We start from the raw sequence: 13,613 nt of genomic DNA on the forward strand, positions 1-13,613 counted from the left end.
AACAAAAACAGGATCAGTGACACAGCTGTGGATCATCCAAACTCCAGAACTAGCTCTGATCCAAGGAGTAAGTCTGTAGAGCAAAAATATACACAAGTACCATTGCACATATTACCTGAGATGGATCTTGCAGCACCTAATCAGGGACCTCTGTTTCTGCAGCACAGTGAGTCACAACCCAGTTAATCCCCCTTTACAGACTTGAGAACCGACTGTGCTTGTTCCATGAGAGGGAAGGAAACTAGGGTGTTTATAACTAGTGTGCTGGTGAGGGGGTTGTATTGATAGCAAAAAACTTGGCTTTTCTGGAGTAGAGCTATCCAGATGACCTCTGGCTCTCATGGCTTTCTGCCTGGAGGGTCGGGGGAGGGATTCAAGGCAGACACTGACAGAGTTTCAGATCAAACTGATGAGTGAAAGGTTTGCAGAACATTACCAGCTCCTGCAAATGGTAATGAATGAGAGTTTATTTGGCACCTGGCAGAATCAAGGGAACAGAAGGAAGACATGCTAACTCCCTTCTCTTAGGGCCAGCCCTGGAAAAGTCTGATGTGATTAGATCACGATAGGCCAATTCCTCTACAGCTAAAGACAACAAGCACATCTCACAGAAATTAATATTGCGAGAACTAAGAGACACCCTGCTAGTTCATGGACTAGAGACTGATTCTGTAAACAGATGTGCTTATTTATAACCTTACGGTTTTGATTTTTCCCCCCCACCATCGGGTTCTAAGCCTCTGTGTCAACTCACCATAAACATTTATCCTTACAGGTTTGCTCTCCTTGACTATTCCTTTTACTTCAGCTTTACAGATGTAGGATCCAGTATCATTCACATTAACTCTCATTGTTAAGTTTCTAGAATTTTTCAACCAGATGTCTCCATTTGAATTTTTCCGTAATATAGAGAAGTTAGCTTTCCGAAAACCACTAATGCTGCAACTCAAAGTTAATTCTTTATTTTCATCCAGCTTACTCATAGAAGCAGCCAATATTGGCTTGGGGAATAATTCTGCAAGATAAAAAGAGAAGGAATTCATTCAAATTGAGCCTAAAAGAATATAGCTACCTATCTCAAAGTATACAGAGCGAAGGACATACTGAAAGTTTACAATCACGGGAAAAAACAATCATGTTATTTTAATATAATAGTATTTTCAGGGAAAACAGAAACTTAGCAATCACTTGAAACCAATTCTCATATGTGTTATTTGAAAGTATTATTTTAGTTGGAAAGTATTGGCAGGCAAAAATTAGAAACCAAAATCTAAATCTAAATAGCCTTTAACTTAGGGAAAATTTACACTTAGATCTTGAGTTCTACCAAATTTAAATTTAAATATTAATCCATTGAGTAAAATCTAAGATGAACAGAGGTGTTACCTGACACAACAACATTCAGTTTGGTGGTTTTAGATGCTCTCCCTTGTTCCACCTTACACAGGTATTCACCACTGTCCTCTAGAGTAGCTACTGCAGAGTATTTCAGAAGTTTCTCATCTCGTACACTGTTCAGTATTGTTTTGTTTTTCTGGAGTATGATTTCAATGTCACGCATTCGGGCTACCACAGTTGAGCATTCAAACTGTATTCTGTCTCCTTCTGTAATATTACTTGAGGGCTTGGCATTCAGAGTAGGCTTTATAAATGGTTCTGCAAGAGAATACATATAAACTCATGACCCAACTTTTTAATCATAGCAAGCAAAGAAATGTAAAAAGAAAAGCTAAGCAACTTACCCCTGACTGTAACAAGTGTTTTGTTGCTGTGTTCTGAGCTTTCAAATTCAAGTTTTACATTTCTCCTACCAAAGCAATCAAATTGTAAAATATTATCTCCCTCTTCAACAGAGAATTCCACTACAGAAAAATTTCTGTATGGTTCAAATACATGTTTTTCTTTAGGTGTTGAATTCATCTTTATCTTCCGGAAAAAGAAATATAAAGGAGGTTCTTCTTCTGGCAGCTCACAACGTAATTTCACAACTTCACCCTCTAAAACTTCTTTTTTCTCAGCAGTCAGGATTGGCTTGGTCATTCCTTAGAACAGAAAACAAGAAAAGAAATAGAATATTGCATAATCCTGAAATAAACACTATCTCTGATGACTATGGTAGTGATTTATGCTAATGAACAGATGCACATAATTTGCAAGAACTGAGCTTTTGAAGACAGTTCCTTTGATGTGTGGGTGCATACCGAGGCACCTTCAGAAGAACAAAATGTCCCTCGAGCAGATAATACAATCTTGATGCAACATGTGAAGTATGAAACTTGCTGTTTTGAAGGTAAGACTGCTTCCTCCTTAGTTTCCTATTGCCACCCAGAAATGAGCAAGCGAAGAAACTAAATGCCATCCCAACTTCTGTAGCTAGAGGTGCAGGCCTCTGAAGAAAAATTACAGGCCCTGCACAACCCTGTAACTATTTAATGCTGAACATATTCTTTTCCAAGGGGATAAATGTCACTTTCAGTCAAGAACACATGGCTAGAAAGAGTACAGATGGAGGTGGCCTCTGTTCTCATAAGAGCTGAAAGAACAAGATTGATATAACATTGTCTACAAAAGTAGTCCACAGTTGATACTAGCTTTAGCAATGGCTGTCACAAGGTGAGAATCTCTATACATTATTTCCAGCTTTTCCAGTAATCTACCCGCCCCCCATCATGTTTATGATCTATAGGCACAAGCTTTCACAAATAATACTTTCTCGGTCTAGGGAACAGAGGCTCAGGACAGAGGGGATGGTGGCACAGGAGGCACAGATTGTATTCCTGACTGTCACTGATCTGCCATGTAGCCTTGGGATCGTGATTTCATTTCTGTGCCTTAACATTAGGATTTAGTACTAAACTCTTGTAAAGTACTGTGATGTCTATGGATAAAAAACACTTCGCAAGATACCCTATTTGGCACTGGCTATTATTACTTCCACTGGAAGGTTGTTCTCTTTTTGTTACTTAGAAAACTGCCGCGTTTGAAGGAATACTCACCTGTTACCCAAACATGTAAGGAGTTACTAGATTTTGTCTTCCCGCCTGCTTCCACAGTACAGTCATACTCTCCTGTATCTGAAGATCTAGCCATAGATATTTCATACTGTGCATCTCCTTTGTCTGATACAGTCATGAACACAAGCTTGCCATCCTTAAAAATTGTAAAATTATGCTTCAGCTGGAAATTGGTACTTTTGCTAATATCAGCATGGCAGACAATTGACATAGGAGCTCCATTCTTTACTTTGACAGATGGCTGAGCCTTGATTTCAACTGTGTTGAAAGTAAAAACTTGATGGAAAAAATAAAGAGAGAGTTACATTTCTTTTCAATGAGTCCAACATAATACTGTTATCTCAAGCTGCTACATGTTAATCACAAAAATTAATTCACTGTACCCTAGTAGCAGGTGTTTTGTGGTCAGATCTCACAGATGTTGACAGTGGCAGCAGCTTTACCTTCCACTGCACAGGTATACTAGAGACAACTACTGATTGTCACAGCACACACTGTCCATCTGCTCAGTCTTTGCCTTGGGTGGGGCCGCGAGAATCATTGTTTTGGCCATGCTCATGCCATACTAAATTCCCTAGAAGACACAGAGGACACTGGAATAGGTTTGCAGCTACTTCTTGGTTTTCCTTATTTCTCGTGGTTCGTTGTTTTCAACTCTAATTGGCAGGAGATGTGAGAGGTGAACAAAATTTTGTATTTATACTTGCCTGAATGAACTGAAAAATGACAGGAAAACCCTGCTTAGAGTTGTATTAAACCCCAAGCCAATTCATCCCCAATTAGCAGAAATCCCTGGAGTTATCCCAGTATTTTTTATCTGAAAGTAAGGTTAGGGTTATATCATTCAGCAAATTCCACTTTAAACATGTAACTCACGAGCTTGGGATAATCTTAAATCTCTAGTTTAGGATAACTAGAGCACAACAGAAGGTATTTGGGTTCAAGTTCTGCAAGCAAACATGTACATGCCTAACTTTACATTGTTGGCAGCCCAGCAATCACACTCTCAAGAGTCCTTAGCAATCATACCCTGATTAATTCAAATACAGAATCATATGCAGAAGCAATGCTTTCAATTAATTTAGAATTTAGATGTTAGTCCCTGAAAAACTACACTGAATACAATATTCCTATTAAAAAAAATTAAAAAATTATAAGCACTTTAAGAAATAAAGTTTATAATAGCAGAGTATATATATAGTGCTTTTATGTTTATAACCACAGCGATGATAAATAATTTGTAGCTTAAAATTTTATAATTATTAGAATCCTGGTATAATTAATATTTTTATTCACACAGCTAAATGAACAAGTATAGGGAAAGATTTATGAGTTCATTCACTTTCCCTTCCTTTAGAACTTACAGCTTTTGGGTATGCCCATTTTGGCCAGGATTTGTATTAGAAATTTGCTACTAGAACAGGAAAACTGTCCTGCATCTAAAGAAGTCCCTTGCCATGTACATTTACCAGCTATTTATAAATTGTCCTTGCTAGAGAGAGTTTGGGGCATAAAACCAATGCAAAAATTGTAAATTTTTTTGCATGTGAATAGACTACCTGGCAACAAGAAGCAAACATTTCTCCCTAGTGATGGAAAAAAGAAGTATGCAGAGTGTACGTGCTGGAAGTCAGAAAGATGATAACGTAAAAAGTAAACGCATTCCTTTCAGAATGCAAGTTCTGTACTCTGCTCAGACATGATCTTTTCTTTTGCAGAAAAAGAGCAAGAGAGAGTGCTTTTAACTTATATTCTGTAATTTTATCATACCTCCTTGCTTGTGGGCATGAAAGGGTTTTTTAAAGACCAAAACAAAATGCTAGTAATTAAATTTCCTCTCCCATCTCTTCTCTTGTATAGCTCAGTAAAGCAAATTACTCTAGGAAAGATTTCACCAAAACATTTATTAAAGTATGAGCAGCACGTCTCATTTAAACACTATACCAAGAAACACCATCAAGTAAAACCTTTTTTTACATGGCCAAATTCCGTACTGAGCTATAGTACAGCAAATCCAGATAAACTCTGTTATGGACACACACCAACAACTGAGGAATTAGTTAAATTACTTATTTTAAATTTTTATGTGGAAAAAAACCCCTATCATTACCTACCTCTCTCCTGAGTGTAAAGTTCTGAACCTGGAAAAAAATGAAAAGAAATGTTATTTTCAAAGCTTACAGATTGAGAAACAGTAATAGGAAAGAGTAAAAAGCCCCAACAAACCCCAAACAAATCAGAAACACATGTACCCACCCAGATATTTAGTTATCAAACTTACACTGCAAGAAAATCACCAGAAGAGCAAGATACATCTCGTTCCTGAAGAACAGACACTTAATTCCAAAATAAAACAATATTCATCATCAGACGTGATGCCTCCAGTTACCAAAAACAAGTTATGTTTTTTTTCTCTTGTTGTTTTATGGAAACAGATAAAATTTTGCCATGAAAATTAGTAAGTTTTCCCAGATCTTCAACAGAAACTGGCTAGATCAAGTAATCGTTCCCATTACTGGAAACTGGAAATGGCAAACAATGAGAATCTATCTGCTGCTCACAGGCAGATTACTGTTCAGGAAGTGACTGGACTTTTCCTGAGGGCGCCACCAAATGCATTTGCTTTGTTTAATTTCTTAAGGTGTATTAAAAAAACAAGAAGTTCCAATGACATTTATCCTGCAGTTCCTGTCAATACGGGTATTTTTAAGTCACGATTAACCATTTACAAACACAAATTACCTTCACTATTTGACCTCAGCAGATCCTTGAGCAAATATTTCCCTTCATCCTGACATGGAGAACCCTTTCAGAGAATACATATACATAATTACTCATTTTTCCCCTTTACCTCCATTTCTAGGTCTCTCATCTTTGCTGTGGCAAAGAACAGCTTTCCTGTAGGGTGCACAATAAATTCAAATTATCTCAGAAACCATAGGTACTGTTGTGTTAGACTAGAATATTGACAGGCGGATCTCTCATACTACCATCGTATATCAAAAACATGGAACTGCACAAGATTTTATTTTATATAGTTAGGACAGTGCAAAACATACACAATCATAAAACTTAAACCCCACAAGAAAAGAACCAGTTGGAGTTTCATTTCTCAGCAGAAACCTGAAGCAGCCCTGGCACAATCTGAAATAGAGAATACTCTGGAGCAAGAGTTAAATCTGCTAGTAGCTTGACACTGTTTGAATTCAGGCATCCCTGAGAGATCTTCTGACCTTTTCTGTGCTAATTTTTTTCCAATGGTATAAGTAGCCTGACAATATTACAGCCAACCTGCAATCAGGGATGATCAATTCTGCATCCAAAACACTGAAAGCAGAAATTGAGCAAATGTGATCAGAGGAGGAGGAAAAGTTGCAAAACATTCTACTTCAGCATTTTGCCTTCAGTTTCCACTGGTGTAAATGTCTGCCTGAGATACAGTAAGGAACTGATGTAAAATTCAGAACACTTGAATTACTCAACTTCCTTTAACAAAATGGAGGGTTTTTTTTTTATTATGGACAAAAGCCTAAGGAAAGTAAAAAGCCTAAAGAAAGCCTAAACACAAGTAAATCAGTAGCCATCAGCTTTGATTTAGGTGGAGTTGTTCTGAAGAAGACTAGTTGTGAGGTAAAATGTAATCATTATCCAAAATCTCATTACCATGACTAGTGTCTTGATATTCAAATGGGGAGGGGATGGGAGAGATGGGCAGAACAAGGAAAGGAAGGGAATTACAGAGATACTGTCCTGTCCCTATTTCTCCTCTTCCACTTTTCTTACTTTGGTACTATCATTTTTTGTATGAATGTGCTTTTAATCTTAAATAATTTGACAGTGCAGAAGTGGCAGATTTAAGCACCAATTTCATTTTTCCAGAAAAAATTTACTGTGTAACTTTTAGGAATTCAATGTTCAGTACCTTTTAGTTGTTTGGGATACTCCTTTCTCAGTTTATCAGTCCACTTTTAAGTCGGACTTAAGTTTTTCCACTTGAGCCCCAACACTGACTCAGTCTATAGGCTTGATAAAGTGAGTTGAAATCATGCCTTTCAAAAAGTGTTTCTCAAGTTGTGTGTCCCAGAACTCCCTAAGTAGCAATTTAGTTATTCTTGAAAATCGAGTGCTCAACTCTTAATCCCTTAGTTTCTTTCCTTTGCAGACAGTCAATGCTATCCTTTACTTCCAGTGACATTTTCCAGGCTTGTTAAAACACTGCTTAAAACAATACTAAACACATTCACAGAAGTCTATACAGTTCGCATAAGCTTCACTGTTTATATGAAACCCCCTGTTTTTTCTTCTCGGGTCAATGAAAACTGTATTTTTTCCCCAAAAAACAATAGTTTAAAGCTATACGTGTACTTTAATGCTTGTATTACACACATAAGCATGGTATTTTGCAAAAGGAAACAGGAGGGAAACACTCATCTGTTTAACAATGTATCGGCAATATGAACAAGCATCTATCTACCTGTTTTGCAGGGAGGGAGTACAGAATGCCACAATAGTCATAGCAATAAATGACTAAGAAGTAAGCTGGTTAACTAGCAATAGTATTTGTTCTGCTTAATCCAGTCTGTTTGAAATACACCACCAACAAAAGACTGATGTTTTGGCTGGTTGCCAACAATGGTCTCCAGAGCCAGGTAAAGGAAAAGAGGAGGTGGATACATGGCAGGTGGAGAACAAAGGTAGATCAACTTTTGCTATTGATAACAAAAAATAGGAAGGAAGGAGATTTCCCCCTTCCCCCTTTCCCCATAAAAGCATTCAGCAGGACATACAAAGCTCAGCAAAACCACACCAGTCTTTCCCACGGGGAACAAAGGCTCTCCTCTTAGCTGCAGCCAGGGAAGGAGAAAGTGAGTGTGGGCCAATATCCTTCAGAGCGAGCCAATATGGTTGAGTTCAGAACCAGGCTAGTTTCAGACTGAGGTGGAAAGGATAGCTTTTAGGATTAACTAGGTCAGGAGTAAGGTTTAATGGTGCCAAAACCTGAGGCTGTTGTGAGATGTCACTCCCAACTGAAGGATGTTCTGTAAGATCTCACAGGCTGATTAGACTGTCATATTCTTGATAAGCCCTCAACATTGCCCTGGAGAGGAAAATCTAACTGATATTGACCAGAATGCAAGAAGTAAATTCAACTACAGGAATTTAAGCCAAAATATCATGAAACTTGGGAGAAAAGCATTTCAAACACAAAAGAATGGCTTGAGACCATCTTCCATTGTTAAACTGGAAATCAGATTGACTTAAAGAATTTAAACTTAAAAGTACCTGTGCCAGTAATACAGCTGCATATTTTCCCAACAGTCATCTTATTGTAATCTCTCAAGATACATTTTTCTGCAATACATAAGATCAGACAAAGTTATTCTAATATACATCATATAAAGAACTCTATTCGGTCCCTATTATATTTCTGGTAAAAGTAGGATAGACCTCAAAAATGCATCACACCTTCTGAAGCAGACAGAATAGTCATTATAATCAGACGCAATGCCCTTTGAAACCTATGTGAATCACTACATTTAATCTACTGCCCAATGAATCGGACCCGTAAACATTAAAGCTGTGCTTATCTGGGAATTCATGAGCCCTGTTTCTGCTGGCTGGGTCCCCTGCTACTTGCTTACATAGGACATTTCCTAAAAACCATCAGCTCCGTCATCTGAACACAGCTTTGCCTAAAATCAGAGGCAAAGCCTATTTTCCTAATTAAGGGCAAAATGCTGAATAAGATTTTCAAATTTTTCCCTCTGCAAATACAATGTTTTCAGCCAGTCCCTTATGACAGGAAAGGAAGCTAGGAGTTCACACCACATTTCAGCTGTTTGTTTTCATTTGCTCTCCAGTTGGCTGGCGTGACAGTAGAGAGCACACCGCAGTGCCGATCTTTAGGACTGACATTTTACTTCCTCACAGAGCACGTGCTGATTCCAGTGAATCTTCTGGGGCCCCTAAACTTTGTCTCCTGCTCTCAAATGCCCATTCCTGATGGGAATTTCACTTTCTTCAGAAAAGATGAAGTCCCTACATGTGTTGCCTTCAAGTTCTATCTCACTGGTTTACTGACAAAACATTTCTCTTAACACAACATTCTGGGGTCATCAAATCTTGTCCCTGATAATGGAGGCTCCACATAATTTCTTGTATAAGTTCACTGATTTTAAAAACAGTTAATTGCTAAAGAGGTGTATCCACAAATGTTTAGGATTTTCTAAATTTTATTTAAAAACTTATAAAAATTCAGAGATCTGTGTCCATCTATATTGAAGTCAACACAAGCTTTCCAGTAACTAAATCAAGACTAGAAAAGCAGCTCTGATTTCTAATGCCCCCAGCCCCTGACGTGTATAATCGTTTAATCCTTTTGGTTCCTTACAGCTGTGAACTATTTTGCTTAATTATCACTTCCTGTTTCAGTATACTCATAGATAATAGAATTATAACAAATGTTGCTGTTTTCACAAGTCTAGACAAATCCCTGGTGAACTGGGACTGAACTGAGAACTGAACTGAGGGTGAACTGAGTTTTTTCTACGTATATTTTTGGGGTATATTGTATTCTCTTGAATGTGGGACATTTGCATCATTTGTCTTTATTTTAAAAGTGTCTCTTTATACCTCCCTAGAGAAGAATAAAAAGTTAATTTTATCCCTGGATTTGAATATTTACAAAGAACATTAAAGAAATTAACATTGGGGTTTTTTTCAGAAGTCTAGAAGTTCTACAATTTACAGAAACCCTAGATTGCCGAAAGTTCATGCTTGTCAGAATAAATTGCATTTCACAATGGCACCATCTACTGGAAGATGGCCCCTACAGCGAGGCATGCTGTGGTTCCTCACTTCCCTCTTTCGCAATTAAACCTGTGATTACTGGTGTCCAACACCTCCTCCAAATGGCAATATAAATTAGATCTGGAAAAGTAACGGAGGTAACCAGGAGGAGAGACTGAGAGAATATCACTGAGGCTTTCACACTGAAATTTTTCTTTTGAATACAACAGGAGCTAATTATTACTATTTGGTTTTATGCTCCCTTACTGATATGGTGTCACATTGAAAAGAAAACTAGGAATCTGAAGTCTTGACTTGTATTTCGTGTAGCACACACTTCCACATACCTCAGAAATTCATTCAGACAAAAGGAGATAAATTCCTTCTTTCAGAGGTGGGAAATCTATTTGTTGGTTTACATTATGATCGTGGTTTCTGATACGCCCTCTCAAACTTCCTCTGTTCCAGTAGTGTGCGTAAGTGGCTGACTACACCTTGAGGACATTTTTAACTGCTGTCTTCTACTGGGTTAACAAGGTCCTCAGTTTAGAAACAGACATCACAGTCTGTGTCACTATCACACAGTGTGCTTATCTGGCAACACACCAGAATTTGCACTTGTGTTGCTTAACATCCAGCATTTCTGGATGCAGCAGAAAAACAGCCTCGAGCTCTGCAATAATATTCATCACAGAGTATGGACAGTGCCAGAGAAAAGGTCAGAACCTTCTGGCTGGAGAGGCAATCAATTCTGGAAATATTTTTCCTTCTCTGTGCATTCCCATTGTTTTTGTATCGCTTGATGATTCTCCAAGCATTATTCCACATCAGTTTCATAAGTAAAATTCAGTTGGTAGTCACTCAACAAGCTGATCCAAGTTGACAGAAAATCTGTCAGCAGACTTTACACAAACTGAAAGGAAGAACTGATCTGCTCCTGACCTGCAGCAGGTGTCCACACACAGCCATTGCTGCTACTCATATAACTTCTGGTTAGGATGCACAAAGGGGTAGATACTCCTCAGAGTACACAAACAGAAGTTTGAAAAGGGCTAAAAACCAGACATAGTCCTGACAGGTGTACTTTTTTTAACACTTTTTTCATTCAGTATGTTAAGTATTCAAATTTAAAAAAAAAAAGTTAATTTTTATCAGAGGTTAGGAAGCAGAACAAAGTTAAAATTACATCTATGAGTCTGTAAAGAAGGCTGATTAAGAGAGTACTCTACATTTTTCAACCCATAGTATTCTTATAGCAATTCCTGAACACATTTGTCTGGAACACTTTTCAGACAGTGATGTCAGAATTTATCCAAGAGAAATGCATTAGTAACCCAAGTTTTTGGTGTCCCATCAAAATTTTTTCTTTCTCTTTCTCTTTCTTTTCCTTTTTTTTTGGGGGGGAGGGGGAGAGGAGTCAGAGAGAAGACATACCATTATAAAATATTTCATCTTTGAGGGATCTGGGAACTGCTAGGATAATCAAATTGGGTACCCAAAAGTTCCTTTCACCTGCTGACATGTTCCTTGCAATTTGCAGTTCACTGAAAACCATTCACTACATTAAAATTCTCATTTAGAACCTGAGGATTGCTGCAAGAAATTTAAAGATATCTTAAATATGCATATAGAAGATGAAAGGATTAAATCTCTGACAATCTCTAAGACCTTACTGTGATACATAAAAAGCTTTACTTGCATTTTTTTTAGATTCACTTGCATCCTTGTTTTCTTGAGTTTTCTTCCCCTGCAAAGATAGTTTTAGTTATTTGCTGAGTAGAGTTGACAATAGTGTAACTTCTTGCCTGACAAGATTAAACAGACCTTGAGCAAGCTTGTTAGGCTTCATGTGTAAATCACTGATAACAGGAACTCAGGACGTTTGTGCTGAGATAGACACCAAAGAACTAGTTTAAACTGATCCCCTTGTAACATTCCAAGGCCGAAGGACTGATGAGCTAATTCAATGACTGTATGTGGGCAAAGGAAGCCCAAAGTTCAACTAGCAGACAGCGTGAGGAAGGCTATGAACGACCACCAGAGGGTGAAAAGACCCTAACCCTAATTTTACGGGGCATGCTTGGACTATGTAAATGAATTCCGGGAACTCATCACCATAAGACTGCCCTTTCCGGGATATCTGATGAATATGTATGATTTTTCTGTATATTAACTGATATGCTTTGTTAACGTGCTGGAGCACTCCAAGTGCACTTTATCGAGTGCACTCTCAGCAAGTTTGCAGATGACACCAAGTTGTGTGGGAGTGTTGATCTGCTGGAGGGTAGGAAAGCTCTGCAGAGGGACCTGGACAGGCTGGATCGATGGGCTGAGGTCAATTGTATGAGGTTTAACAAGGCCAAGTGCAAGGTCCTGCATTTGGGCCACAGCAACCCCATGCAACGCTACAGGCTTGGGGAAGAGTGGCTGGAAAGCTGCCCAGCAGAAAAGGACCTGGGGGTGTTGGTTGACAGCTGCCTGAATATGAGCCAGCAGTGTGCCCAGGTGGCCAAGAAGGCCAATGGCATCCTGGCTTGTATCAGCAATAGCGTGGCCAGCAGGACTAGGGAAGTGATCGTGCCCCTGTACTCGGCACTGGTGAGGCCGCACCTCGAATGCTGTGTTCAGTGTTGGGCCCCCCACTACAAGAGGGACATTGAGGTGCTGGAGCGTGTCCAGAGAAGGGCAACGAAGCTGGTGAAGGGTCTGGAGCAGAAGTCTTATGAGGAGCGGCTGAGGAGCTGGGATTGTTTAGCCTGGAGAAAAGGAGGCTGAGGGGAGACCTTATTGCTCTCTACAACTACCTGAAAGGAGGTTGTAGAGAGGTGGGGGTCAGTCTCTTCTCCCAGGTAACAAGTGATAGGACAAGAGGAAATGGCCTCAAGTTGAGCCAGGGGAGGTTTAGACTGGATATTAGGAAATTTTTCTTCACTGAAAGGGTTATCAAGCATTGGAACAGGCTGCCCAGGGAAGTGGTTGAGTCGCCATCCCTGGAGGTATTTAAAAGACGTTTGGATGAGGTGCTTATGGACATGGTATAGTGGTGGTCTTGGCAGTGTTAGGTTTATGGTTGGACTCGATGATCTTAAAGGTCTTTTCCAACCTATACGATTCTGTGATTCTGTGAACATGGTGTAGCGATCCCCAGTGCTGCCCAGCACCGCAATAAAGAATGCCAACTTTCTAAAACCCCAATACGAGTCTTAGAAAGTTTCTTTGCACCGATCTTTTGTGTATCAAAGAGATCCTTTCCTCTTCTACTCTTACTTGTCCTCTAGAAAAACAATCTTCTCACAACCAAATACCAAGTAGTTAAACTAAACAGCAGACTTGCCACCACAGCTATTTTGAGTGGGAGTATAAAAATACAGTATTCCATGATGATCTAGCTATATCAGTAAAACCTTTTTGCAGACAAAACAGAAGCGCTTAATTTAATTCATCACCAGACATAACTGTCAGTATATGGTGATTTCTAGCAAACCTTCTGCAGACATCTACTGTAGCAGATGCTCTTCCAGAATGGAGGACCTCTCAGGATGAGAAACTGGGACTGGGAATAACTTTTATAATTCTGCTGAAACATGCAAATTTCCCTGGAAGCCTACAGTAGGACAGATATAGTATGAAGACTTCACAGCCTTACTACAGCTATGTCACACTATTTTCATTCTCAAGTCAAAGAATTGACCTTGTGAATGAAAGCACAGGGGTTTTTTTTTTATTCTCTTCCACCTGCCTGCTTGAGGCAGAATATTGTCACAGCACCAAGTGATACACATCTCCCTTTCAGACTTTTTAACTTACTTG

General features: G+C 38.9%; 1 protein-coding gene across 6 annotated transcripts in view; it reads right to left on the reverse strand.

Moving 5' to 3' along the window:
- Positions 1-13,613, reverse strand: part of PECAM1 (platelet and endothelial cell adhesion molecule 1) — a 48,418-nt gene that overhangs the window by 29,139 nt on the left and 5,666 nt on the right. For 4 of the 6 annotated variants that reach the window (XM_075519229.1, XM_075519228.1, XM_075519226.1 and 1 more), the window contains exons 1-7: positions 11,238-11,305; positions 8,298-8,366; positions 5,129-5,155; positions 2,997-3,290; positions 1,743-2,042; positions 1,387-1,656; positions 755-1,015 (exon numbers count right to left, since the gene is read on the reverse strand). In XM_075519229.1, coding sequence (XP_075375344.1) covers positions 755-1,015; positions 1,387-1,656; positions 1,743-2,042; positions 2,997-3,290; positions 5,129-5,155; positions 8,298-8,337 — 1,192 coding nt within the window. In that variant the 5' untranslated portion in view covers positions 8,338-8,366; positions 11,238-11,305. Of the gene's footprint in view, positions 1-754; positions 1,016-1,386; positions 1,657-1,742; positions 2,043-2,996; positions 3,291-5,128; positions 5,156-5,295; positions 5,609-8,297; positions 8,367-11,237; positions 11,306-13,613 lie in introns of those variants that run through there. The other 2 variants (XM_075519227.1, XM_075519230.1) reach the window with 2 other exon arrangements.

The sequence above is a fragment of the Mycteria americana genome, chromosome 16 (assembly GCF_035582795.1).
Source record: "Mycteria americana isolate JAX WOST 10 ecotype Jacksonville Zoo and Gardens chromosome 16, USCA_MyAme_1.0, whole genome shotgun sequence".
NCBI classification, from domain to species: domain Eukaryota; kingdom Metazoa; phylum Chordata; class Aves; order Ciconiiformes; family Ciconiidae; genus Mycteria; species Mycteria americana.